The sequence below is a fragment of the Amblyomma maculatum genome, chromosome 2 (assembly GCF_055883805.1).
Source record: "Amblyomma maculatum isolate TAMU_Amacu chromosome 2, ASM5588380v1, whole genome shotgun sequence".
Lineage (NCBI taxonomy): Eukaryota > Metazoa > Arthropoda > Arachnida > Ixodida > Ixodidae > Amblyomma > Amblyomma maculatum.
Genome location: NC_139345.1, coordinates 20,182,384 through 20,208,709, shown reverse-complemented (window position 1 = coordinate 20,208,709; position 26,326 = coordinate 20,182,384). Strand labels below are relative to the sequence as shown.

Here is a 26,326-nt window from a genome sequence, read left to right as displayed (position 1 = left end):
CTATAAAGCGGAGGCGCTAAGACCAGCATTCTCAGCTGGTAAAAGAGTAAAATAAAACTGGACAGTGCGTGCACGGTGCACACGCACGGCACGGGCTGTTCGGTTCGAGAAGCCTGCCACGCTGGTCGTTTTGTTCTGGTGCTCCACTGCGACCTCGTAAATTCTCTACAGTGGTGACTCCAGCCTATGAGATGACCGGCCCCAGCAACCTACCACCCTCCTGCCTGACGCTACCTTGTGCCCACGGGACGTCGCAGCTATCCAGCTCCGCCTGCCCACATTCTGGCCCAAGCAGCCACAGATCGATTTCGCCCAAGTGGAAGCCATCTTCCATCTGCACCATGTCACTTCGGAGGCATCTCGGTTTCATCACTTACTCAACCTTCTGCCGAGATGGCCCAAGAGGTGGCAGATGTCATCCTTAAACCCTTAGCCGATAATCCGTACCAGTGACTTAAGCAGTGCATTCTGGACCGCATCATGGCGTCTGCGAATGCATGCCTCCAGCAGCTGCTCACCTGCGAAGAGCTTGGAGACCGCCGTCCCTCCCAGCTACTCACTAGCATGTGGCAACTACTGGCTGAAAGTAACGTCGACTCAAACGGTGCACTGTTGAGGGGGCTCTTCCGGCAGTGCTTGTCGCAGTCCACCCGCCTTATCTTGGCTGCTGCGGGAGACTTGACCCTCGACCGCCTCGCCCAGCTAGCTGATGGAGTCCATGGCTCGACTTCTCCTTTCGTCACGCCCTCTCCTCTCCACCAGGGTCATCCGCCAGAGTCATCCGACCAGCTGACTGCATCTCTCGATGCCCTTCAGACATCCGCTCATACCCAGCACAGGTTCTCCTCAAGTCCTTGCCGCCGTTCGTCTTCGCCGAGAAGTTTGCGCTCTTCCAGTCCTCACAGTCAGCGTATTTGCTGGTATCACCACACTTTTCAATGCCGCGACCGCCAATGCACTGCACCATGCAAATGGTCGAGAAACGTACTGCGAGATCCCTGGCGGCGGCATATGACCTCACCCCTTGCCCTGGCCACCTTTTCGTAATCATGGACCGCATTTCCGGCCTGCGATTCCCCTTCGACACTAGTGCTGAAATCAGCGTTCTGCCGACCACCAAAGCTGAGCATACTTCCAAGTCACCTGGACTTACTCTTCGTGTGGCCAACCCAACCACCATTGTCACGTATGGTCTCCGGTCCCTCCCTCTGGACCTCGGCCTGCGGCACACATTTCAATGAGTCTTCATCGTCGCCGATATCCGCCGATATCCATCAACCCATCCTCGGATCCGACTTGCTGATGCATTTTATCTGGACGTCAGCATGCGTCGCCATCATGACAGCATGACATGCCTTTCCATCACTGGCATTTTATCAGCTGTCGCTTCCACTGGCATCCGCACGCTGAACCCAGCATGCCCGTATGCCCAAGTCCTCGCGGACTTTCCCGAAGATCACGAGGCCTTGTAATCTCCATCAGCCACCCAAGCATGGTATACCATGCTTGGGTATACCCGCATTGTCACCCCCCGCATTGTCACGCATGGTCCACCCCTCGCAACTCGTCCGCGCCGCCTCTTCGATGAGCATCTAGAGATTGCTAAATAGGAATTCAACCACATGCTCCAGCGGGGGTTGTTCGCCCTTCGTTCAGCACTTGGGCCTCACCGCTCCACCTAGTGCCTAAGACAGAACTGTGTGACTGGTGCCCATGTGGTGACTACAGGGCTCTCAATGCTTACACGGTCCATGACAGCTATCCCCTTCGACTTCACTGGACATTTATTTATTTATTTATTTATTTGAAATGCCCTAAAGGCCCAATAGGGCATTACATAGGGGTGGATGTGGAAGCAAATCAGGGTAGAACAAAAACAGGATAACAGATGAGGTTATGGTGGCATGTGAGGGAAGTATATAACTAGTCCATAACAATCTTTATATAAAACTAGGAAAAAATAGTCGGGCAGCAACAATTCAACATAAGAGAACTGTAAAAAGATAAAAATGTGCAGCGATTTCAGCAAAAAGGAAAAACATCTGGATGGTTGCAAGATGTTTAGTAAAGTGGACTTTGTAAAAATGTAACATCAAATCCCTGTTGAGCCGGCTGATATCCCAAAGACGGCCATCACTATACCCTTCGGCCCGTGTGTGTATGTGTGCATGCCCTTTGGGCTATGCAACGCACCTCAAAATTTCCAGAGATTCATCGCTGAAGTGACGCCTGGACTCCCGGCTGTGTTTGCCTACATTGACGACATCCTCATTGTGAGTCGTACTCCACAAGATCACGAGCGTCACCTACAGGAACTCTTTCAACGCCTCCAAGAATTTGGCTTGGTCTTCAACACCCAGAGATGTGTTTTCAGCTCTTTTGAGCTTGAGTTCCTGTGCCACCACATCTCAGTGCAGAGAATTCGACCATTGTCTTCGCACGTCCAAGTTGTTAAAGACTTCCCAGCACCCATTACCCTACGCAAGCTCTGCGAGTTCCTGGGCCTAATGAATTTTTCCCATTGCTTCCTCCTATTCCACGATTTGCTGGCCTCCCAAAGCTCAGGCTGCTTTCACGGCTGCAAAACAAGCCCTCGCCGATTCTATCCTTCCCATCTACACTAGGACTTCCGCGCCCACTCGTATCATGATGGATGCTTCCAGCGTGGCCATTGGTGCTGCTTGCTCTGCAGCAGAAAATCGACTCCAAGTGTCCGAGTAGCACCAACTGGGTTTCTTCTCTCGGAAGCTTCAACCTGCCGAGACGCGATTAAGCATATTTGGCCGTCAGCTGCTCATCATCTACTCCACTATCCAACATTACCGCCATTTCTTGGAGGGCCAGCCATTTTATGTTCTTAGGGATCATAACCCTCTGGTGTATGTGCTCCGTACAAACTATTCCAAGTATGTTACCAGTGAACTTCGTCAACTGTCCTACATATCGGAGTTCACAACAGATATTCAGCACATCAAAGGCATCGACAAAGAGGTAGCTGATGCATTTTCATGCATTACCTCCATCGGCGTGTCTACATCTGCTGTGAACTGGGGATGTCTGGCCCGGGCGCAGCTAGAAGACCCTAAGCTTTAAGCCCTGCGTGACCACCCCTGTGCTCTCCGTCTGCAGCTCGTGCCTCAACTGCTTGTGACTGGATTAACGTGGTGCGATATGTCATCACCCCTCCGTCTGCAGCTCGTACCTCATCTGCTTGTGACCGGATTAACGTGGTGCGATACGTCATCGACCTTCCGTCTGCAGCTCGTGCCTCATCTCCAAGTGACTGGATTAACGTGGTGCGATATAGCATTGACTCCATCGCATCCATTCATCCCGGAGGCCTTTCGTCGTGTCATTTTCTATTCACTTCATGACATCTGCCATCACAGCATAAGAGCCACACAGTGCCTTGTTACACAGCGGTATGTCTGGCCAAACATTAACACCGACGTTCACCAGTGGGCACGCTCGTGCCTTGCTTGCCAGTCCACCAAAGTGACCTGCCATACAAAGACTCCACCCCAATCTTTCTTGCCACCTGGATGTCGCTTTGACCACGTTCATCTGGACTTGGTAGGACCGTGCTATTTCCCTCTAATGGTTGCCGGTATATTCTGACGATGATCGACCGCTTCACTCGTTGGCCCGAAGCAGTGCCCTTTCTGGACATTACAGCGAAAATAGTTTCCAAAGCCTTCGTTCCAGCATGAGTTTTCCACTTCGGCTGCCCCAGCATTGTTACTACGGTTTGCGGCCACCAGTTTGAATGCGCCCTCTTCACTTCCCTCACCCGTCTGCTCAGGACTAAACGCTGCCGCACCACAGTATACCATCCCTGTGCCAATAACATGGTCGAGCGGCTCCATCGTCAGCTCAGGACTGTCCTCACTACTCGACTTGATCGTGAGCACTGAGCTGAACACCTTCCTATGGTGCTTCTTGGCCTATTTGCCTTCCTTTGTAGTGACCTTGGCTGTTCGGCGACCAAAGTCTTCGGTGCACCCCTGCGGCTTCCCAGAGACTTGTTCATACCTTCGGCTACCTTGTCCCAGCCATTGCAGTATCTTCAACGCCATCAAGACTGCATTCAACACCTGCGCCCAGTCCCGCCTCGATTCTGTCACGTTTTCGTGCACCCGGACCTTGCGCCCTTGACGCATATTTTTCTATGGCGAGACGCTGTAAAAGTACCTCTTACCTCCCATACGATGGCCCATACTGCGTCCTCAACAAGACTACAAAGTCGGCGACTATCCTGCTGAATGGTCGAGAAGAGCTCATCTCCTCAGATCGCCTCATACCCGCATACATGGAGACACATCCCCAGGACCTCCCTCGGATGTTACTGGCTTATCTGCCGACCCGCCTGGTGTCGTGGCACCCCCATCCCTGTCCCGTTAGCACGTATATTTCGCTATTTCATCTAGGCAGGGGGCCCTGTAGTGCACAGCAATGCTGTAAAGTGGAGGCGCTAAGATCGGCATTCCCAGCCAGCGAAAGGAGAAAATAAAAGTGAACGGTGCGTGCATGATGCGCATGCATGGCACGGGCTGTTCGGTTCGAGAAGCCTGCCACGCTAGTCGTTTTGTTCTGGTAAATTCTCTACAACCTATACTATATGTTCATATTATTGCTACATTAATCTGCTACACATATATTGTTCACAAACAATAGGCAAAGCAAGTGCGTAAACAACTCACACGTCCTCTGAGAGGTCTTCAACAAGGTAATGGTCTCAGGATCACTGGCAAGTTCAAGTGGTGTTCTTCCTTCTTTGTTCTTGACATTCTTGTTGGCACCTGACCATGGCAGATAAGAAAAATGGCTTAAAGTAAACCCCTTCTCTACGTCTAAGTGCCGCACCATAACAATGCATACCTGCATTCAGAAGCATGCGGACAATGTCACTGTGTCCCTTCCATGCACCAGAGTGGAGTGGTGTGTCACCAAGTTTGTTCTGCAAAAAAAAAAAGACCAACATAACGCAGATCAAGAACAACCTTTTTCGCCTACATTTACTTCCATGATTCCTAGACAGTGAAAACTTATGTAGTTTTATCCAAATATCAGCATTTCAATAGTAAGGTTTCATGAACTGATTGCCACATGGCTGAAAATACAGCGTCATGGCCAGTGCATTCAGATCTGTTCGATGTAGCAAGCATGTTAGCAAATTTAGACATTTTAATCCACTTGTCACCGTACAAGGCACCGTTCTCACTGTGATTCTCTCCACAGACATTGATTTCCAAGTACTGTCAAGAACTGCCAGATTTGAGGACTGATTCGAGAATTCCGCACATCCAGCACAGTCCTGCCAGAAAAAATAGCTCAGAGTGCCTGGTAAGGATTTTATGAGGCTGCCGGGTCAGAAGCGCTGTTGTCGAGTGATGTGCACTTTGATCACAGAGGTTTGCATGCACTGCACACAGATTCCACCCACGGAGCAAAATTTCTGTGATTGCCTTGTTGAAAAGCCAGTTCGTACACTACTACCTTGGATGCTGCCAGAACACTTATACCTCATAAACACTGATATAAATGTAAATACTTTTGAAATCTACCAGAAATACTACATATCATGCATCAATATAACCTTCAAGTGCAGCCGTGCTGCAATGGTCTAAAGACAACTGTGACATCACCAGTGTTCCAGTACAATGACTTTGTTTGTTTAGACCTGACAGATTGGCACAACAATTCAGACATTGTTTTTTAAGTTCGCTAAAGATGTAAGAAACCAATTTTTTACATTTCCTGCTTTGTAATGACATGCAAGACATGAGTATACATAGATTGCCCTGCGGTATTTGCATGCAACGTGTAAATAACTTACAACTGAATTTCTTCCTTCAGGCTATTCCAGTTCCACATTCAATAGCCGACTGATGGCTGTTTGGTACAGGTCACAAGAGGCATAAAAACAGTGGCAGCCAATTTAGCTAAGTTAGGTAAATGCGAGGTATGTGCACTAGCGTATCACATTTAATTTCTCTTTTAGTTCAAGGCTACTGCTTCAAAATGGTCTTCATTTTACAGTGAATTTAACAATGACTAGCACATTTGAGAACATGCAAGCACTGTTTGGTTCCTGCAATCAATCACTAACATCACTCGGCTTGAGAAAGTGCAATGAAAGGCTTTAAGGTTCATTCATAATGAATACAAGTCCTGTGACTCCCTACTGATCTTTCCCCATCATCTGGCCTTCCATCACTATCATCTAGAAACTCGCCTGAAATTTCATACCAGTTATTACACAACAACTATATTATAAATGTGTTTATTCACAAGCGTCAACCTGTGACGTAAGTGGAGATGCGGTGGAACTGGCGACAGCAGTTACTTTTGGGATGTAGGCAAAAGCCCGAGCTGTCAGCATTGAATGTGGGGCGCTTGCTATGTTTTCGAGCATAATTCCTGATATTCCTGCAAGCTGTGGTGTGGTTGGTTGTGCCATGAGGCACAAAAAAGAAAATGGCACCTGTTTTTACATGTTTCTTGTGATCGGATAAAGATAAGAGCAAACGGCAGCGGCGTTGAGCATGACAAGTAGGCCTTTCGGCGGCGGATTGCCTTCGCGACTAATGTGCGTTGCACTTCTGCATTGGAGCTTGATCAGTTAGTTTGCAACTCTTAATTTTCGTGGTAGCTGTTAGGCCATGCGACGAAGAGCGAAATAGCAAACTCCTGCAGCTTATGCACGTTTTGTTGTGTATACTATCAAGTCATAAGAAGTTTTTACACAATATTCCGTGTGCACATGATCTTAATCGAAAGCAAGAAAGCCGCGCTGTGATATCCCATTCACCTGCAGTACTGTCCGTGTATATGTTCGTACAGAAAAGGATGCAAAAGTTGCTGCGAAGGTAACTGCAGTTGCCTTGAGCGGCCACTGCAGCGCGATGCTGCCAAAATGGCCCGATCTTGTGAAGTAGCTTTTCTTTTTCACTTTCGCGAGTTTCAATGAGTGACTCTTCATCACCGGTCCAAGAAAGCAAGTAAACATCGTTAGAATCCTGGAGAAGTCACGCAGCGTTATTTCTCAGATTATTAAATTTTCTTTTGAGGTCATTAGGAGTCTGACAAATGAATTAAATATCCACGTACAACCTAGCTCTGATCAATCAGGATATTTAAATATGGTACATATTTAAATATGGTACAGTATATATATACTGTTTATAGAGTTTAATGTCCCAAAATGGATTCTGCTATGAGGGGTGCAAAATAAGCAGTATAAGATGATGTAAATTTAAATAAAAATGTTACAAGTATATTACAAAAAGATAGCAGGTCGCTTAAATTTCGCTGCAAGCGATCGTCGAGAATGTTGCATTTGTGCTCATGCACCTGTCCTACACAGCAAAGAGAACAAAATGAGAATATTTTTGTTTTCATGTACATATTAACCTGTGAAATGACCTTGATGCATCAATACGATAAAACAAACGTGAAACTTTCTTTTTCATCGACCATGACAAAACAAGTTGGCAGCGCACTATAGGCGAATGTTACAAAAAACTGTACGATGAAATTCTGCCACTTAAGTTGCAGGTACAATGAGCTAGAAATATGATTTCTAGGTCCCTATAATTGCCGGTAATAATCATTCTTTAGAGTGAAGGAGCTTGCAGCAGCGGAAAGCCCATCAAATGAGTCATCATGCCAAAAACACACATCCAATCATTCATATTGTTGTCCTCCTCTCATACGTTTGCAATAAGCCCGGGAATTGAACAGTATTGAATATTAGTTATTTTTATACAATGTGGTTTCTCATTTTCATAAAAGTGCTGTACTATTCTCCAGGCATAAACCAAACCATTTCTACGCACAAGCGAAGCTCACACTTCAGAATATGCATACACATATCAGGTTTCAAAGGCAGCGTCACTTCGCGCTGTGTAGGCAAGCTGCATTTTTGCCTACACCCTATGTTGCTGCCGATTGCAGCGCCACCTTTGTTTACAAAACATGACACTTGTCTATATGTGCATCCGCCTCACTGTCACAGCAAACCAGGCACAAGTATGTGCATACGATGACTGAATACCCATGTCAAAGCAACATTCTGAAGCATTTCTTCTTTCCGTTAGCGATCAACGAATGGAATCAACTCGATCCATCGATTACCAGTGCAAACTCACCATCTTCCTTTACCTCAAGATTACAATCTAACAAGAATGAGTAAAGTGCTCACAGTACTACATTCTACCAGATGACCGCACAACTTGTACTTATTGCCTCATCCCACGATATGTTGTTTTTACCGATGATTGCATTGCCTATTGGGACCCGTTACCTTCATTTTTGCAAATATTGTAGCGTTTTCTCCTATTGTTAAATACTTTTGATACTAGCATGCTTGCTTGCAAGAACAACTGCTGATGTATTGATTTTTTTTTTCCACTGTTCTGAACTCTAATGTTAGTGTTTGTAACCTGCCTACTTGTAGTTCACTTATTGTCAAAGTTCTCTTTCTGTTTATCTGCTTGAAATTTGTCTTTATTATCTTAAGCTTTATATTGTATTGGTTACCCACCTGCTACAGTATCTTATTGAGACTAGCAGTAATGTGAATAAATAATAAATAAATGAAAAGATAAGCAATATTAGTGACTGGAGACCTTAGTGGTAGTGTAGTATAAAAGTTTTGGACTGCTATAGTGGCATATTCTGGATCTATTGTGCATGGATGAAAACTGAAGACAATGATACACAATGCACAGTGCAAGAGATTGCAGTTAACCACGAGAGGTGATGAGCTGCAGCAATAGCACAGTGCTATTATGCAGAGGCCGGCAAAGATGATCTGTTCGTGCTGTCACAGGTTCGAAACCAAGGCTCAGTGCTGTTTGGGCTATTTTATTTATTTCTACGAGTCACATTGGGACTTCAGGCAAACATGCAAACGATGGATTATTGCCCTAGAACTAACACACTAAACTTGTGATACGATTTCTGCTTCATGTCTGAATTCATCACATAAGTAAGTAAGGGTAGGAATAGCAAAATATGAATAGGCTGCTATTACATCACAGTTCTTCTTTAATGCCCCATGTGACATGTACTAAACATGGACATCATTGCCATCATTTGAATGTTCAATCTAGAACAGAAACGGTATAAGAAAATAAATTCAACTACAAATTATTCACCAGTCACAGGTGAATGCCATTCGGTGCTCCTTGCACCATCATCATCAGACAAATTATGTCCACTGCAGGACATCTCTCCAATTAACCCTGTCTTGTGCCAGCTATGGCGTCCTATCATCACAAACTTCATAATTTCATCTATCCTCCTCAAATTATGAGGAAGAAAACATGCTAGTTAACTGTGATGTCGACGCTCCTTTAAGGCATATCCTCAAGCAATAAGCAATCTAAAGAGCACCAAACAACAGCAGCACTCACCTGCACGTCAATCTGGACACCTGCTATAGAGAGAAGGATTCGGGCACACTCTACATGTCCTCCATGCGCTGCCCAGTGCAGTGCTGTGCAGCCAGCCTTGTCAAGGCTGTTCACTGAAACCTGCACAGTTTGCACTAAATTGCACTACCAGTAAAAAAATATAGAATGTGCAACAGGTGAGGGTTTTGAACCCCACCAATATGAATTCTGTTAGTGAACTAACCTAACATCTCCATTTGACCATGGGCACCGCTAGAAAGCAATAGAAACTGCCATTGCTTACAGTACAATACAGGGAATTGCTGCTCTACCCTGCACTGCAGATAGTCACGGTGCAGACTTGATGCTAACTCATCATCACACACAGAAGATTTATGATGCAGCTGTGGACTCATGAAAAGGTGCCAAGATATATTACAAATCAGACCCAACATCATCATCAACTGATTTGGCAGAGTTCTGCAGATTTGGTATTGAAAGCATCTTTTGCTGTTCATTACAATTTGAAGCAATAAATATGCAGCTGATCTCAAACAAAAATCATCAATTATCGCCTGGAAGCCATAAGTTGTAACAGACAGGTCTGTCTTGCTATAAAGTTGCAATGGTGCTTCATCAGTAAGCTGCACACTAGATTGTTAAGTGCACATATCTAAAGTATGCGGCATATCACCCACAATGCCACTTTATTTGTGCTCAGAAAAAAAAAAATTAGGCTTTTTCTTTTTATACGTATTTAGTGCCTAGTTAACAGATCTGCCAAAAGTACTTTTCTCACAATACTTTCTGAACAAGCCTTTTTATTCAACATGCACTCCAAGCGAGGGCGGAGCTCATATGCACTTGCTTTTGATAATGACCAAAAATTAGCACATGCGATGACCAATGGCATACACATCACACTGAGGGCATTAGAGATGAATATAGGGCAGGAAATGTGGCACCCCCTACACACTATTCACAATACAGTAACAATTTAGGTGATCCCACTGCACTTTCTGCACTAGTACAAAAGGTTCAGCACTTTCATATTCATGTCTTCAGCACTACTTGCACTTTCAACATTTCCTTGACCATTTTGTAAAATTGTGCACCTAGTTCAGCATCTATCTGTGGCTCACACTCACTGGAGTGAAAATGTGGCTAAAATGCAGCAAGACGACAATGGACATAAGTTAAAAAAAGGGGGGGAGTACATACACTGTATATGTGGAATATTGTCCGTAAACCACAGTGGCCCATTACGATGTCCGCATGTAGCAGTTCAATGAATGTTCATAAACCATGACACATGCAGTCATTTTGCAGTGGTGCAGCAACTTGCAGGTTCTTACCAAAGGCCACAAAATATACTTAAATGTAATTAATTTATTTCCCATCGTGGTTGTGCTGTTAAAGGGGCGGTGAGGACAAATTGAAACAGGCCTGTATTGACCACAAAATTCTAGCAACACAGCACTACTTTCACTGAAAATGAAGCTTTCATAATCTAGAAAAACCCAAAAATTGAAATACAGGTGTTGATGGTAAATGGTAAATGGCACCGTATCAACAGTTTTCTTGTGCATGGATCTTGGAGGTTAGGCTACACCATCGTTCATTTGAAAAAGCAATCCCAGAATTCTTTTTGGTGTAGACGACAAGAATTTGAATCAAGTGGCAGCAAAAATTCCTAAACCCAATTTTCTCAGCAATAAATGAACATTTTTCTGCAAGACAAACATCAGCCTACACACAAAGATCCAAATAATCTATATTTACTGAGAACAAATATTGTCTGAAGTTGTCTCTCTAATCTAGATGGCATGCGGGTGGATGTCACTTCAACTGTAATTTGTGACATCGTGGCAAGCATATGACAGGCCCTGCTCGTGCTCACTTAGAGTGGATGCAGACATAAAATGAAAGTGAACAGCCAGAAATTCGCCCTGCATGTTCACAACACCGTCATTCAGGGCCTAGTGTAACTGATGAAAACAAATTGGACACCTGCCACTTCGCACTCAAAAGTAGCAATTTGTATTCAATAATATTAAAAAAACTTCAAGTCCAGAAAGAACACTGCACCCAGTAATACCAGCTCTGTGGTTACCGAAAGATCATTAATAATTGAGGGTACAAAAGGTTTTCTGCATTTGTTTTTCATGCAAGACTGGGAATAAACTCGTGCTCATGCCTTCCACATGCCACCGTATTTCATGGACGTCAGTGTGAAGGCATAATGCATGAAACAAGCAGTAACTAAATGCCAAGAACTAGAAGTATAACCTTGTTGGAGAGACATTCTTCAAGGAACTCAAGGTTGCCTCGCTTGGCTGATTCATGAAGAGGGTGAAGCACCTCTTCTGCATTTTCTTCAACTGCAAGCACACATGTAAACAGTCAATTCATTAGAAGTCCCTTTCCTTTACTTTACTGTATTAAGTACGAAAAGAGCAGGTGTTCATCTATTCAGTGTAAATACAAGGAATCCTCGCTCATTTGTCTATAATTATGCAACAATTGTACATAGCTGACAAATTATGCAATGCACTTCAATCACGCTTCTATGTTCGTATTTCCATGGCTGTTCTTCTCCTAGCACAATAAAGCTAGGAAGTACAACACCAGGCCAAATGCAACGTGCTGTTCAAACAAATCAAAGCTAATCGTGGTCTAAATACTGCTCACATGCTGAAAGAAATTAAGAAACATGCAATTCTGACAAACCACAGTCAGTTATGCGTCTCCGTGCTTTGGCTTTTTTACTTTTCTTTAAGCAAGTTAGCAATGTGCCAGGCTTAAGTGTGAATGCTCCTATGCAATATTCCTCGAGTCTACTGCATAACAATGGTTTGTGATAGGTATACATGCACAGAGTTCGCAGAAGTCTACAGTTTGCAGAAGTCTACAGAAACCTGAACCTTTTCAGTATTAGACCACGTATGCTAGATATAGAGAATGTCAAATATTATGCTTAGCTCAAAGGGAAGAGGAGGTAAAACTATGAGGTAAAACTATAACAGAAATTCAACCAGGCACTCCCGGGAAGGCCCGCTTAGTCCAGCAGCTCCCTGGCTATTGCCTCCAGCATATCCCACTCGATCAGTCGTAACTGCCTGTGTGACCAGACCAGTGGCCTCACAGGAAGAGGGGATGAGGTTGTAGGTAGAAGAAGCATGAGAACAAAGGCATCCCCACAGGTAACGTTCTGATCCCAATTCAGTTCTTGGGCAACTGCATTAGTGCGTTCATTTCCAGGGACGCCCTGATGTCCAGGTCCTCATGTGATAGTGACGCAATCGGGAGGGTTAGGTAATGAGGGAGTACTTGAGCACAGGAACGTGGAAGGGTCCCCGTGAGGAGGTAATGGTATGCTACTTAAGAATCTGCATACCTCTTAGTGTGCTGAGTTCATAGTAGACATGTAAAATGCGAGGTCAGGCATTCGGCCTCAGTGACGCTAGTGAATTATGGAAGCAGTGTTGAATGCTAAGCAGTGTGCGTCTGTGAATATGGCATTGATGTGAGACATCTGTGTAGAGCATGTCCCGGCATTCACCCCAATGTTGTTTACTGAGATAACCGGCCGAGATGTGTGACACACTTTGTGTTGTTTCAACTTCATATTCTGAGGGACGAGTTTCAGCTGAAGGAGGCTCTGGAGGTGTGGAGGGATGGATGCTTCAGTGTGGAGTGATCGTTAGGGGGTATTGTAGCCCATCAATTCTTTCCTTACCCCATCCCCCATGCTTCAATCAAAGGATTCGAAGTTCAAATTTAACGCCACCAGTGCTTTCATGGACCATCTAGTCTGTTGTTCAGACATATTTTTTATTTTGTGCAGAGCTATTACTGTTTCTGTCACGCAGCAACGCCCTTGAAGTTAAGTTGTGGTGCGGGATGTAGCCAGCATGGCGTCAACTTTGGAAGCAGGACGCACTCACGGAAAACTTGTTGCATGCGATTCTGCTCTCTCTCTGGAGCAGGTTTTCATCAATGCATCTGACTCTCTCATATTAATATCAGGAGATCGTTATGAATCGGAATTTCGAATACAAATTGAACATGTCTGTTATTCGATTCAATTCAGAAAACTGATATTTAGAATTTTCTAAATATTCAATGACTGCTGAACACAACAAAAATTTTCAAATTCACCATGTAGTTTAAGTACATTGTGCGCTTCACCACAATACTTGATCGCATGGACAGTGCAGCATCCTCAAAATGCGACAGGGCCACCTTGTGAAGAGGGACCATTGCTACTACTACATCGCAAACCGTAGCGGAGGCCTTCCCGACAGTGCACACAAAGTGCAGCACTTAGAAGAACCAGAAGATAAAACCAGAAAAGAATTTAATCCTCTTGGGTTTCATCTCAAATGCAGATGACCACTGTGCAGGTGCTAATCACTGCAATGCAAACGGTCTTTGGGAGTTTCTTCAGGCCCATTCGAAAATTTGATTTCGGTTCATTCAAACAGTTTTCTGGTCCATTGAAGGCCGAATTAAGAAGAGTTCACTGTATTCAACAGTGATATGACACTGGTTTCATGCAGGTCGTACCTGTACAATACACAAGTATCTGGAATCCTGTATGCAACTTACTGTTTTTCAGTAGGGTATACACTTATGCGCAATTCGAGCGAAATTTTGTTTGCAAATGCCATGTGCAATTCTAAAATAATCAAATAAACAATGTTTACAATGTTTACAATTTTAAAATTTTTCATTTTGTCCTATATTCACACACTACCCATATTAGAAGGTTTCAATATTCGCACATCCCTAACACAAGTGTTAGGGTGGCTATATTTTCTTTTTCTGTAATTGTTTTGGCTTTTCCAAAACCTATCTTAGTAAATACTGATTACAAGTGAAAGCACCCTTACCAAGCTTTTGTTTCAAGACAAAAAAATGAACCTGTAAAAAAAATTTTTTTTTTTTTTTTCGGAGTGTAAAATCAGATCAAAGGCTAACATGAACCTTTTTTGATAGCACAAGAAAAAAATTTCTAGCTCAAAAAGCATTTGAGGTATAACTTTCAAGGAGGCATTTCAAACACTTTGTGCATGATTCATAAATGTTCTTGTAATGAGTTTTACTTTCATGTTGTAAATATGAAACGTTCACTCCTGTCTAACTTTTTTTGTGTTTGAGGATTTTTTTCCGAATATCGAGAATAAGCATTTGTCTTAAAATAAATGTTTTAAGTTTCAAGAAAGTATATTCTATTGCCATTAATTCTGTGCATCTTGTGCATTTTTATGTGCCATACATTTTGCAGCAAAAAAAGAAAAAAAAAACTGTTTGAGACCTACCGAAAACAGTCATTTTTACAAGAGTAATGGAAGAGTTTAGCGGAAAATAATAGCGCCTGTAGATGTTGTGCACACGCTGTGTTGTTGGCTGGAGAGGTGCAGCTCTATGATTTCCTAGAAATAGTTGTGCCTGCCCAATGGAAGAAGCTAGACTGTACTAGTATAGTGATGTAAATGGAGTGCTGCTTTGGCAGTTCTGTGATGTACACAGTGTTATCTTGGTGAATTTACTTTTTATGAAGTGGTGCTAGGGAGATTAGTCTATGAGTTTTAGGGTGTCCTTTTCTGTGAGGCCATGATTGAGGGTTGCAATGCAGCGGATGAGATGTGTGATCAGGCTGACCTTGCTCTCTAAAAGGTGTATGATGTAGGTGGCAGTCGTGTCCTACTGAATGTGGAAACGAAAGTCAGAGTCAGGGTACTGTAGAATCGGAGTTTCTGTTCAAAATGATGCACACTTTTCGTTCTGGCCCAACATATTAATGTTTTTTTTTGTACAACCAATGAAGCAAATGATGGAATTTTACTTCAGTGCTACATGTATACATATTCCTGACTTGATTCCACAGCACGTCAGGATGGTTTATGGGCACCAAAAAGTTTTAAATAGGTTACAGCAGGTTACGACACAACAGAGAACAGTAAAAAAAAACCTCGGGGTGCACATGCTGTGTTGCCTGCTCCGACACCTATCAGTGCACAAGATTTTTTTTAAGTAGCAACGTGACGAACAATGCCATGGCTTTGGCATATACACTTCAGCACTTAAAAACTAGCAAAAATAAGCATTTCGCTGCAACTGAACTATTCTTGACATGGTGCTGACACGCACAAATTGGAACGACCATTAAATTAAGTAAATGATTGCTTTTTTTTAACATATTCTGCATTAAAAAATAACCATTACAGTCATGCTTCGGTACTTTTGCCAGGACTCCTGTATAAACACTGTATGGCATGCCACTTTCGATCGACTGGCCTCGCTGTACATAGTGGCGGCTATGAGTTTGTATGCATCTTACCGTAATTGCTCGGAATAAGACCAGACCGACGGTCACATCTTGCTTTCCACCAGTTTGGGTCGGACGTCATGTCGAAAACGTATAGCAAATCTCCTTCTTCGAAAGACAGCTCATCTGCCTGTAAGACAGGACGTCGTAAGGAAGTAATATATACCAGTCATTTTTCTTTTTCACTGTCAAACGTGTCTTACCCACCTGTTGAGCATTGTACTTGTAAAGCGCCCGGAAGACTTTTACGCTGCCTGTAAGAGATATTGTAAGAGATATAAAACTTCAAAAAAAAAAAATCCACGCGCTGGTATGTTTTTAGTCACTATCGCGTGCTTGTTGCAGCGCATCGGATGCTTACATTGTAACAATTAACTGTGATATCATGCTCGGGTGTGTCCTCGTTAGAAAGTATGACACAACATTTTCGATGCGATACACTCGGTCTATCATTACCATTAAACTTACACAACAGCCACTTTTAAATAGCTTCAGCGAGTTTAGTTTGCTACGAATGAATTTGCGCCAATAATTTATGAGCAAAACAGCACGTTCGGAACGTTGGTTTAGGATCACACCCGACTTACCGGGTTTAGGCGGCGGTGGCGCGGGTCTGGAAGGTCTGCTGGTCATTGTTGAACTGAACTCTTTGGCTTCGTTGACAAACAATAACAGTAGTACGTATAATTGCGGCAATGGGTATATCGTGAATTACCTCAAACGGATACTACAGCAACAGATTGGTGCGGATACACTACTCATTTTTTGCTCTTTTCCGCTACTGATTGTGGGCGGTGTTTTGTTTTGATTTGGTTGTTTTATTCTGCTACAGACTACTTCTTCACAACGTAGCTGCCTAAATTAATGACACAACTAACTTTTTATAACCACACTAACTTATTTGTGTGCCCGCCAACGGCCGATGTGGTTCCATATCCTTTTTCCTTTAATTTCCTCTATTATGCAAATGATCCGCTAGTGCCGCCGCAGTCGTGAACATGGCGGCCTCCCTGAAACATTTTGCAACCACAGTTTCCGGAGCGCAATTTAGGGTTTGTTTATTAGCTGGTGTTAAAATTGTTTGCCGAACTCGGTCAGTGTGGCAGTCGAATACACGTGAAGCATGTTCACTGCATGCATGTAGCAAAGACAGCTTTTTGGCGAACAGCACATTGCTGTTTCCACCACCGCTTGTGCGCCTTGCAGGTCAATCGTCTAGTGGCACTTGCTGGAACTGCTCAGAAGCTCTTGGAAAAACAGAGTTTGTCTGTCGCCGATGTGAGACCCCGCAGGAAATGTCGCACCGTTTAAATTACTTCGAGGTCTTTAATGAAGAAGAGAAATATAACATCGACGCTAGCAAGCTTCAAAGAAAGTTCCGAGACTTGCAACGTTTGCTTCACCCCGACAGATTCGCTGCAAAATCTAAGGTATTTGGCCTCTCATTTTCTCTCACAGAAATTGGTAGTATGCGTTCACGTAACGCTGTGTTTCATTCACAGAACAGAAGTTTTCAACCTACTTATCAGTACAAGCAAAAAAACAGCGAATGCATGTTACGATAGTTGGTGTTCTTTACGTCAAAGGTAACTGCGGCAGTCTCGTTGCTTACCTTATGCGCAGCTGCTACTGCATGCGAACCCGACTCATTAGGGGTAAGCTCGCACTGTGTCTCCTATTTGCAACTTTTTTTTGATATACTGACATCTCGGGCTGCCCAAAGGTGCAGGGGCGAACCCTTCAAGGCGCTTTGAGGAGTATAGCTGCGCAAAATGAAAGTAATTAAATTAGAGGTTACTTAGGCATAACGGCTTGAAGGGACACGAAGCGATCTATGAAAGCTTCAGTGAACGTTAGCTTTGTTATCCGTTATTACAGTCATATTGGAATGATTGAGGGAAGCAATCTTGTTTGCAGCAGTGGCTGACGGTCGTGATCAGATATGTACTAGCAAGTTTCTGTCTGTGTGTTGTGTTCACCTCAATCCAGAAGGAGCAGGCCCTGTCTGACAACCTTTCAACACTGGTGAACCAGGCTTACCAGACACTGTCCAAGCCAGAGAAGAGAGCCAACTACCTGCTCAAGCTTAATGGCAAAGACCTTGACTCTGTTGTGCTGGACTCTGATTTCTTGGCGCGCATGATGGAGCTCAACGAAGAAGTGGCTTCTATTGAAGAACAGTGTAATCAGAGGTCAGCAAAAGAAAGCTTCAAAGCTTTGCAGGGTGAAACAGAAGAATTAGAAGAACAGCTAAGTGCTGCATTTGAAAAGGACAATCTTGATCAAGCCAGCATTCAGTTGGCCAAATTAAAATATCTTAGGAATATAGAAGCAAAGCTCAAGGACATTTTAGAGAAATAAATAGCTAGCACCACTTGTTTGCATGCTTGCATGCATGTTCACAGGCAATGCCAATACATTTCTATGTCATTTTTTAAACTGTAGCAACACAATTTTTACATAAGCCTTTTGGTACATTCTTGCAAAATGATGTTTGCTCACAGCATGCTTGTGCATTTCTTTCGAAATATTATAAAGAGCACTAATACCAATCTTAAATTTTGCAGTCATTAAGCATACAAAGTGCCCGTAATGTGCCAGGCATAGTATTGTGAATGAGTGTTCTGGATGTTGGCCTGCCTTATACCTGTCAATGGCTATCACTAAAGCTTTGGGGACAAGCTCCTTTAGTTCAAGGATGCGTGATGGATGTGCAGCTACAACATGGCATAAGTGCTGCACCTTTGCCACAATGAATCTTGCCTTGGCAGTGAAAGCAACTCTCCAAAACGTTTGAAGCCCACAGGTGTTTGAGGAGATTCGGTGATGGATGGATGGATAGATGTTCGTCCCCTTTGAAACAAGGTGATGATGGTCATCACCATGCTCAACCTTTCTTTTTTATGCTTTTTAATTTAGACAACCCTTCAACTTTAACAACTTTAATATTAAACCTGAGTTATCTTTAAATACCCTTGTTTAATTTTGCTTTAGTTTACTTGCATCCCCACCCTGTTATTTAGCCACCAATCTTCCAAATGCCTCTTGCTAACCTCTACTGCTATGTGCTGCTTGCAGATGAAGCTATGTGATGTTAAGAAGATAGTGAGAGACCGGAAAGCGTGGCGTGACATGGTCCATAGGGTCACGAAGAGTCGGACACGACTGAACGCCTGAACTGAACTGAACCTCTACTGCTTAATCATTCACATTTCCTTTGTTACCTCTAAACACCAGGGCCTAGGCTAGAGTGACTATGTTCGTATTGACATCTGGATGGATACTGCCACACTCAAGTATAAGATGTTCAATTGTTTCTAGGCATCCACTGCACATAGCACAAGCTTCATCTTATTCTAGTTCAAGGCATGCTCTCTGGTGTCAAGGAGGTGTATCATGTAGTGACCAAGCGCTGTCCAATGCATAAAAACTGAAAACAAATGAGGAAATCTAAACAGCTCACATTGTTCAACAACATCAACTGCAATTTAAGAAAAAAAGTTTTGCTAAGATGACATTTTAGACGGCTGTTTGTACTTTATGCTGTAATATTAAGACAGCAAGAATGCAATGAGCACTTGTATTGCCTAGACTTATTAATAAACACCAGCTGCTCACGAGAGGTGATTTTTGAAATTCAACCAGGGAATAAAATTTTCCTGCCTAATTCGAGAACTTGTGGCTACTTATGAACAGATGTAACTTTTTTGAGCTGCAGTATACCTCTGTTAGAACTAGAACACCTTTTCTGAATAGACCTTTCAAAGGAGCATGTTATCAATGTCTGCAGTGGTAGGGATTGTATCAAAGCCTGTGGCAATAAGTTGGAAGCAACCTTTAAATCCGTTGGTCATGTAAACTGAGGTGTGATGAACATAAATCTGTTCAATGGCAACTCAAAATTTGTATTCATTATTCCTTTTTGTTGTAATGATGGGCCAAAGTTCAGAGGGGGTCTCGGGGGTCTGAGACCACCCACCAGTATTTAAAAGGAATCTGAGACGCCCGCTCTTGAATGCATATGGACTGTATGAGTACGAAGCAACCTGCCATCTTTTATTTTTCTCAGTAGTTTTCCGATCATTTCTTCTCTGTTGTTTCTGCAATTTCAATGGGATGTTTAATAAGAACCATTAACATATTTTCTAAATCCTGAGACAGAGAACAATAATTTCACCCCTTTGATGCACAGAAAAAAAAAAAAAATGATGCGCGAACCCGGCCACCTGTCCCTTTCTTTTTCTCATCTCCATTTCCCTTTCCACCCATGCTTGAATCACTAGGGGCCCCCCTCTGATGGAGACAGACTTTAAGCACTGGTCAGGAGAACTGACATTTGTATGAACATGCATGCATATGCCCTGGAAATATCTTTTTCTCAGAATGGGGCCATGGCTAAGGCTGCCTGACTAAATGCAGAGCAACTTGAAGTGTCACTAAGGGACTTCAGGTCAAAGTTTAACTTTTGCATTCAATATCATGCAGCAGTTGAAGCCTTTCAGTCAACCTTGCATTTTCAAAACAAAGATACTAGTGAGTGCTTGTTTTCTACTTATTCTGAGAAGTTAGAGTGCATGCCTAGTTGCTGTTCCCAGTGACAATCACACTTTCATAACACAGTGCAAAATGATTGAATGTTACTTGGAGTTTTAAGGCTGAAAGTTCAGGACCACATTCAAAAATGCAGTATTTGTACAGCCTGATTTTAGAGAAGTTTGCTAGCTGAAGTGGTACAGTAAACAGGAAGTAAGATTCTCTTCATTTTTAAGCACTCACTTCAGGGAGAACATTTGCAAATTTGTCTCTCTCAACAAGTTACAGTGCATTTCAAATTATCCGTTCTAATTGCACCATCTGCTTGGCCTTTCACAGAAAAAAAAAGCAAGTTACGCGGTCAAGGTAAGCACAGCATAAGTACCCAAAGGGGAACTCCTGCAGCACACAGACCCAGTGTGTGTCACTTATTTCTTGATTTCTGTCATCCTGTTTTTCCATCGTTTTGCTATTTCTGTCATGCACCAGCTATACCAAATCGGCACTTAATCGCTCAAAAGCGAGCCGATCACAGCCGATATGTGTATTCGCAGGCTCCTACATAACCACACAGTGCCTTTTGTTTTGCCTTTAGACGCCCTGCATCTGATGTTGCGAACTGAAGCCACTGTATGCACATGGATCGGCACAGTGCGTTTCCTTCACGTCAGTTGCTGAAAGCCGAAATTCTCAGTCGGCCCTGACGCAGTCACAGCAGAACGTGACAGCGCGCTCTTCGAAGACCCAGTGCTCGCGGAGGTCGTCTGGCAAATTTTCGGGCGATGTGCGGGTACCGCCTGAGCAGGGCTCGTTGGCGGTCGCGCGCCGCAGCACCTTGACGGTGAAGGCGCGACCCTTGCATCGGAAGTGCGTGAACCAGCATTCTTCACCCTTGCAGTGCACAGTACGCAGGTACCTGGGGAAACGATCCTCGCCCAGGTCCTGCCACTCCATGCGGGACTCGCAGCCCCAGGGCTTCTTGGCATCGTGTTCTCGTCGTCCGCGGGAACCGCGCGAATCGCTGAGCTGCCGCAAAGGTGGTGTCGACGCTTCGTTGCTGCCTTTGAAGCCTTTGCGAGAGATTGCCTTCCGAAGCCACCACAACTTCGACGGCATCTCGTCGTCGGTGCTTCTGTCATTCCTTTGCGCTCGGAGGGATGAATTGCCGTTGTTTTCGCCCTCTAATACGTCCTGCTTGAAGTCAGGGTCTACACGAAAACTAGGCGTCCGCTCATCACGTTGCCAGTTCGACGTGTCATCTTCGGCGTGGGGAGCGTCGCCCTGAACGGCGTCCGTGTGTCGGGCGTAGATGCGCGCCGGCTCCTCTGGCTCCGGAGGTGGCTTGTCGATGGACATGTAGCGCGGGTTGTACGCCGGTCCCAGTCGATCGCGAAGCTCTTCCACAGTAGCTGGAGCGCAGCCGGTCTTGCCACACACCGCTGGTCTCGACAGGTGGAAAGAAAGGGCGGTGGCAAATAGCACAACACGTGCTGGCAGAAACATGGCATCCTCATGGCGACAGCACTGGCGATGTTTGTGGGGGCCAGAAGTCGGGTGAACGCTGACACTTCCCTGACTGCGCCTCTCCGCGACAGGCTTATGACTTTGCGCACGTGGAGGCAAGTCTGAGGGTTGGGGGAGGGACCGTTTTCCGCGAACCAAAGATTGTCGCGTGTGTCTGCGAGAAGGGGTGAAGCGACCGAGTTAGCCGGAGTCACAAAAGCTTTTGTTCAGGTACAATGGAAGGGAGATCAGCAAAATATTGGGGGAGGTTGGGGTGCAGAGCTGCAGAAGAACGCGGGATAATCGGATTTGCGCATGCATTCCCGCTTTCCTTGCTAAGAAGGAGCAGGTGTCCGATCGTGATGGAAACGACGGCCACTGGATGCTTCTGTTAGGCGTGACGGACGAAACCGGCGCAGCTTGCTAAGAGCCTGTTAGCATAAACAATGTTTGCCAATGTTTGCACTTTTGTTGCAGAGAAAAGCAGTCGTCTATATATCTTCGTAAATGAAAATGTGCACCTGACAGTGGCGAATTCGCTACCTCCGCGTATCAGCAGTAGTGTTCGATACCGATAACCCAGACCAGGGGCCACGTGTTTAACCACATATGCCTCGTGGAATGCTGTCGAAGACAGCTACATCAAAAACGCTGCGTACGGCTTCGACTGCCAGAACCGAGGCATCTGCCCTGACCAGCAGCTGAGCAATTCCACTGCCAATAAAAGCTTTTGTTCAGCACGCAACAAAGCTGAATAGTTCTCAGAAATGAATGCATCAAAGAACGCGCTAATTAGCTCTGCTTTCCGCAAAATGTTTTTCAGTTCTGCGCAATGCTTTTTCAAATTGCATCTGTGTGTTTTTCCGTCGAGATAACTAACCCAAAAGGGAAATTTACAATCGAAAAAAAAAAAAAAACGCCGAGGTTTACGTACAAAAATAAAAATAAAGTTCGATTTCGTCGTAGAGACATGTAAGCGTGTAAGGCAGATAGGCGAATGACTTTGTTGTCATGAGAGAATAATGTGTGTGTGTGTGTGGGGGGGGGGGGGGGGGGGGGGGGCTGACGCAACCAGGCAGAAATTATTCTAGTAACGTTGTGCAGAACGACGACTGGCCTTCAGTCCGCTGTGTGCGCTCGGTGACACCTCGGGCGCAGCCCACTATCCGAAGCTGTAGCTCCGGCTGAAAGCTGCTCAGAGCAATGTGTCATCGCTTCTGGTGTTCTGACCCTTGCGACGGGGGGCTTTGATTTGTTCCGGCAATGCAGAAAGCTGCGGTGCTGGGACACAGGCGGCAGTGAGGAGAGATTTCGCCGTCGGTTATCACGGATAGGAGGAAAGGGGTCTTGAATGTAGATGTTTGAAATCTGTGCCACAAAGCCTGGTCACTTTTTGGGAAAAAATTTGTTCTCTTGGGGCAAAGGGAAGGGGGGGGGGGGGGCGAGGCCGGAAGAATTTCTATAGAGCGAGGCGATGTGTTGGATTCCTGGAATTGCGAGACGAAGGTATAGGTCGCTTTCAGTAAAGCCCCTCCATGACGTTTTTCGCCCAGACTTGAGTGTGAGGGTCCATGTTGTCTGGGTATTCGCTGTATACATTGTTACATAGGCAAGTGGGGAGGCAACTGGGTGGGGTTAATGATTCTAGGATTTGGGCAGGCAAAGAGTGGATTGTGCGATTTGAATAGGTACTAATTGCTGTTTCGGAAGCAGTGTGCAACTCGGGCCACTTACCAGGGCGTCTTTAGTTGAATACAGCGCTAGTCCTTTTTGGTCAATTTTTCTAGGGTCTGCACCTTAAGGGTATGAGGCGATGGCGGTCTGCCTCCTCTCTTATTAAGCCCATACTCGTTAGCTGTCTTAAAGGGACACTGAACAGAAAAGTGAAGTGGGCTGCATCGATGGAATACCAATTCCTGATCACAAAGAGAACACTCTTACTGAAAACACTTTTAGTGAGGTAGAAAAGAGCAAGAATAGAAGTACAGGTATCGCCGCCACAGCGAAACGGCCGAAGCTCGCAACTGCGAGTCACGTGACGCGCAATAAATATCGGAGGATGACAAATTACGCTGCGTGTTTGAATCGAGTAGTAGGTTTTGTCTCCAACAACATGTTTTTATAACGTGGAGACGACGGCGAAAAGGCAACCTAAATGTGACAAGGCAAGGAGAAATATGCTTGGCGGCGCCAGAGGCGGCCTTGTTTTTAGTTTCGATGATGTTTGTGTATTACCTCAATGTGTTCCAGGGCAGGCGTGCCAAGGAGGTTATAAATATAACCTCTTTAAGGCGTGCTTGCATAGTTTTGTTTTCGACGTGCAGCTGAAACGGCTAAGTGCTCTTCGGAAGATCATGTTTCGCCGCGCACCTGCGCTAAGTGCACTAGAAGTATAACTAGAAGGGAGCAGTGGGCTTACTCCCCAGCCGAGCCCACGCCATCGGTGGCGCCACAAATGTCGTTTTGTTTCTCCGAGTGGCCGCGTCGCGGTGCTGATGTCAAGTTCACTGTAAGGCTTAGTTCACTGTAGCTAACCGCTGTACTGTAGCGCTTGACCATTATGTTGGCCATGCCGACCGTGTTGAAACCTGTGCGCGCGTGCTGTTATCAGGTTTTCCTAAGCGTCCTGCTGCTCTATGAAATTTTGTTTTTCAGTGGAATGCAGAAAAGGCGCATGCAACGAATGTGACAAGACTTCAAGTAAATTTGTTTAGCATGCCTCAGTATTTACAAAACCATTGCTACGCATCAGGGAAGAGGACACGTTATGTTCACATAGAGGGTGTCCCATATATATTATTTGCAGTCCCGAGAAAAGGAGAGTTGCGGTAAGAATAGGAGAAGAATATGCACCGCGGTCCTAGCTGCTAGAAATCAGCTCAAATATACAAGATGACGTTACCGCGACCCTCGAAACCTTCATGCAACCAGCTAGGCAGCAATACATATTTGCCAGCACAAGCATTTGTGTCTCAACATAGCATGTCATCAGCAGTTAATATTGGTTAATATTTCATAATGCAGGGCATGTTGGGCGTCGATGTGTGATGAAGACTAGAAGCAAAGGTTGTTCGGTTCGGTTCGGTTTGTGGGGTTTAACGTCCCAAAGCAACTCAGGCTATGAGAGACGCCGTAGTGGAGGACTCCGGAAATTTCGACCACCTGGGGTTCTTTAACGTGCACTGACAACGCACAGCACACGGGCGCCTTGCTTTTCGCCTCCATCGAAAAGCTGCCGCCGAGGCCGGGAAAGCAAAGGTTGTATGGCACTCCTCACCATGTCATCTTCTGGGGTGACTTCCAACTTACTTGGTTGGCACCGTAATACCCGTTAAGTCTGCTCTCGGCTTTGCCAGCAAGCTTTAAAACCTGTGCACTAAATGCTTGAGTTGCCATTAACTGCTGACTGCCAACAATGTAGAATTGTGAAGATTGGGGCAAGAGGTTGGCTGTTTACCTCGCTCGTGCGCGTACCTATTTTTATGCCAGGGTCATCATCTTTTCTGTAATCACTCGGCTGCACTTTTATGTGAAAGTGTAAATTCCAAGTATAGATCTTTGCATCGGGCTAGGAGGTTGTCGAAACGCCACCTCTCTGTACTGTTGTAAACGGGTTCCGCTGCCGCCTCCACCGTGTTGACGTCAGGTGCACACAACAGCCCAGCGAGCAATATGGTGACGCCCAGGAGGCCCTCGTTGCAAAGGTCTTATACCTTCAAGTAACGCTAAATAAAGAATGTCATTGCAGATCGATCATGTACCGATTGTCCGTCAGCCGCTAGCTCCATCGAGTAGGTACAAGAATCAAAGAAACGCGTACATAACTGCGCCTCCGCGCAGCGCCGTAGGCTGGACCAACAAGAAGCTACTGTGAAGTCACTTGTGGCGCCACCTTTCTTACTTGACATGAACGGCATCAGGGAACGTGCGCCAGTGAGCCCACTGCCCCCTTCTCCTACACTTTACCTGGGCCGCTTCAGCCCGCAAAAGCCATCGCACGATCTGTGGGGTTGGGGCCGCTGAAGTGCAGGCCAGCGGTCGCAGCGAGAACTTCGATCGTTGTCGGATTCAGAAACTGCATGGATCCATGGCTGGTGCAAGCGAAACTATGTTGACGACGGCACGACGCAATGGCCGGCGGTATAGCTATCATTCTTTCATTTCGGCTGCTGCTAGACCACACCGCTCGCCGCGGGCCAGGAATCACGGAGTCTGTATTGCATCATGAACGTCGTCAGTTTATCCAACTGCGTAGTTGGGTTGAACTGCTTGAATTCAACCTACGAAAAAAAAAAAAATAATAATAGATGCATCTTTTGCTGCCGGACAAGTGACAGCAATGTCGTGAAATATCGTACTATCCGGTTCTGCTAACATAAAAAATTGTTGTCAATGTCCCTACAAGGTGCTATTTTGCATGTGAGAGGCCACACGATATGTACATATAAACCATGCATGCTTAATCCGAATCCGTACAAGCGTACCTTGCGTGACCTAGTCGGTAGCATTTCTTGTTCGCAACCGAAATATTCGTGGATTCGAATGCTGCCTGAAACCG

At 45.0% G+C, this 26,326-nt stretch overlaps 3 protein-coding genes across 6 annotated transcripts in view; 1 reads left to right on the top strand and 2 right to left on the bottom strand.

Moving 5' to 3' along the window:
- The window catches only part of LOC146198111 (osteoclast-stimulating factor 1-like), a 34,832-nt gene extending 18,184 nt beyond the window's left edge, over positions 1 to 16,648 (bottom strand). For 2 of the 3 annotated variants that reach the window (XM_084593436.1, XM_084593435.1), the window contains exons 1-7: positions 16,320 to 16,648; positions 15,940 to 15,986; positions 15,745 to 15,862; positions 11,688 to 11,779; positions 9,420 to 9,539; positions 4,879 to 4,957; positions 4,701 to 4,799 (exon numbers count right to left, since the gene is read on the bottom strand). In XM_084593436.1, the coding sequence (XP_084449562.1) occupies positions 4,701 to 4,799; positions 4,879 to 4,957; positions 9,420 to 9,539; positions 11,688 to 11,779; positions 15,745 to 15,862; positions 15,940 to 15,986; positions 16,320 to 16,365 (601 nt within the window). In that variant the 5' untranslated portion in view covers positions 16,366 to 16,648. The remainder of the gene's footprint in view (positions 1 to 4,700; positions 4,800 to 4,878; positions 4,958 to 9,419; positions 9,540 to 11,687; positions 11,780 to 15,744; positions 15,863 to 15,939; positions 15,987 to 16,319) is intronic. The other variant, XM_084593434.1, reaches the window with a different exon arrangement.
- A 74-nt stretch (positions 16,649 to 16,722) lies between these two features.
- Positions 16,723 to 19,949, top strand: Hsc20 (iron-sulfur cluster co-chaperone protein HscB-like protein, mitochondrial). 2 transcript variants are annotated; one of them, XM_084593433.1, is made up of 3 exons: positions 16,723 to 17,162; positions 17,722 to 17,924; positions 18,811 to 19,949. In XM_084593433.1, the coding sequence occupies exons 1-3, from the start codon at positions 16,731 to 16,733 to the stop codon at positions 18,812 to 18,814; spliced, it is 639 nt and encodes a 212-aa protein (XP_084449559.1). In that variant the 5' UTR covers positions 16,723 to 16,730; the 3' UTR covers positions 18,815 to 19,949. The 2 variants fall into 2 exon arrangements, with proteins under 2 accessions (XP_084449559.1, XP_084449558.1); XM_084593432.1 differs by lacking the exon at positions 18,811 to 19,949 and having other exon boundaries at positions 17,722 to 18,785.
- Positions 19,950 to 20,921: 972 nt separating this feature from the next.
- On the bottom strand, positions 20,922 to 22,160 carry trk (trunk). The gene has a single exon (XM_084591856.1). The coding sequence runs from the start codon at positions 21,766 to 21,768 to the stop codon at positions 20,956 to 20,958; it is 813 nt and encodes a 270-aa protein (XP_084447982.1). The 5' UTR covers positions 21,769 to 22,160; the 3' UTR covers positions 20,922 to 20,955.
- Between the last annotated feature and the right edge of the window lie 4,166 nt (positions 22,161 to 26,326).

Bases quoted from the DNA above. Each gene is read 5' to 3' on its own strand.
- Hsc20 (XM_084593432.1), top strand. From the start codon at position 16,731: ATGGCGGCCTCCCTGAAACATTTTGCAACCACAGTTTCCGGAGCGCAA. The intron at 17,163-17,721 runs GTATTTGGCCTC...ACCTCAATCCAG, and splicing joins GATTCGCTGCAAAATCTAAG to AAGGAGCAGGCCCTGTCTGA.
- trk (XM_084591856.1), bottom strand. From the start codon at position 21,768: ATGTTTCTGCCAGCACGTGTTGTGCTATTTGCCACCGCCCTTTCTTTC.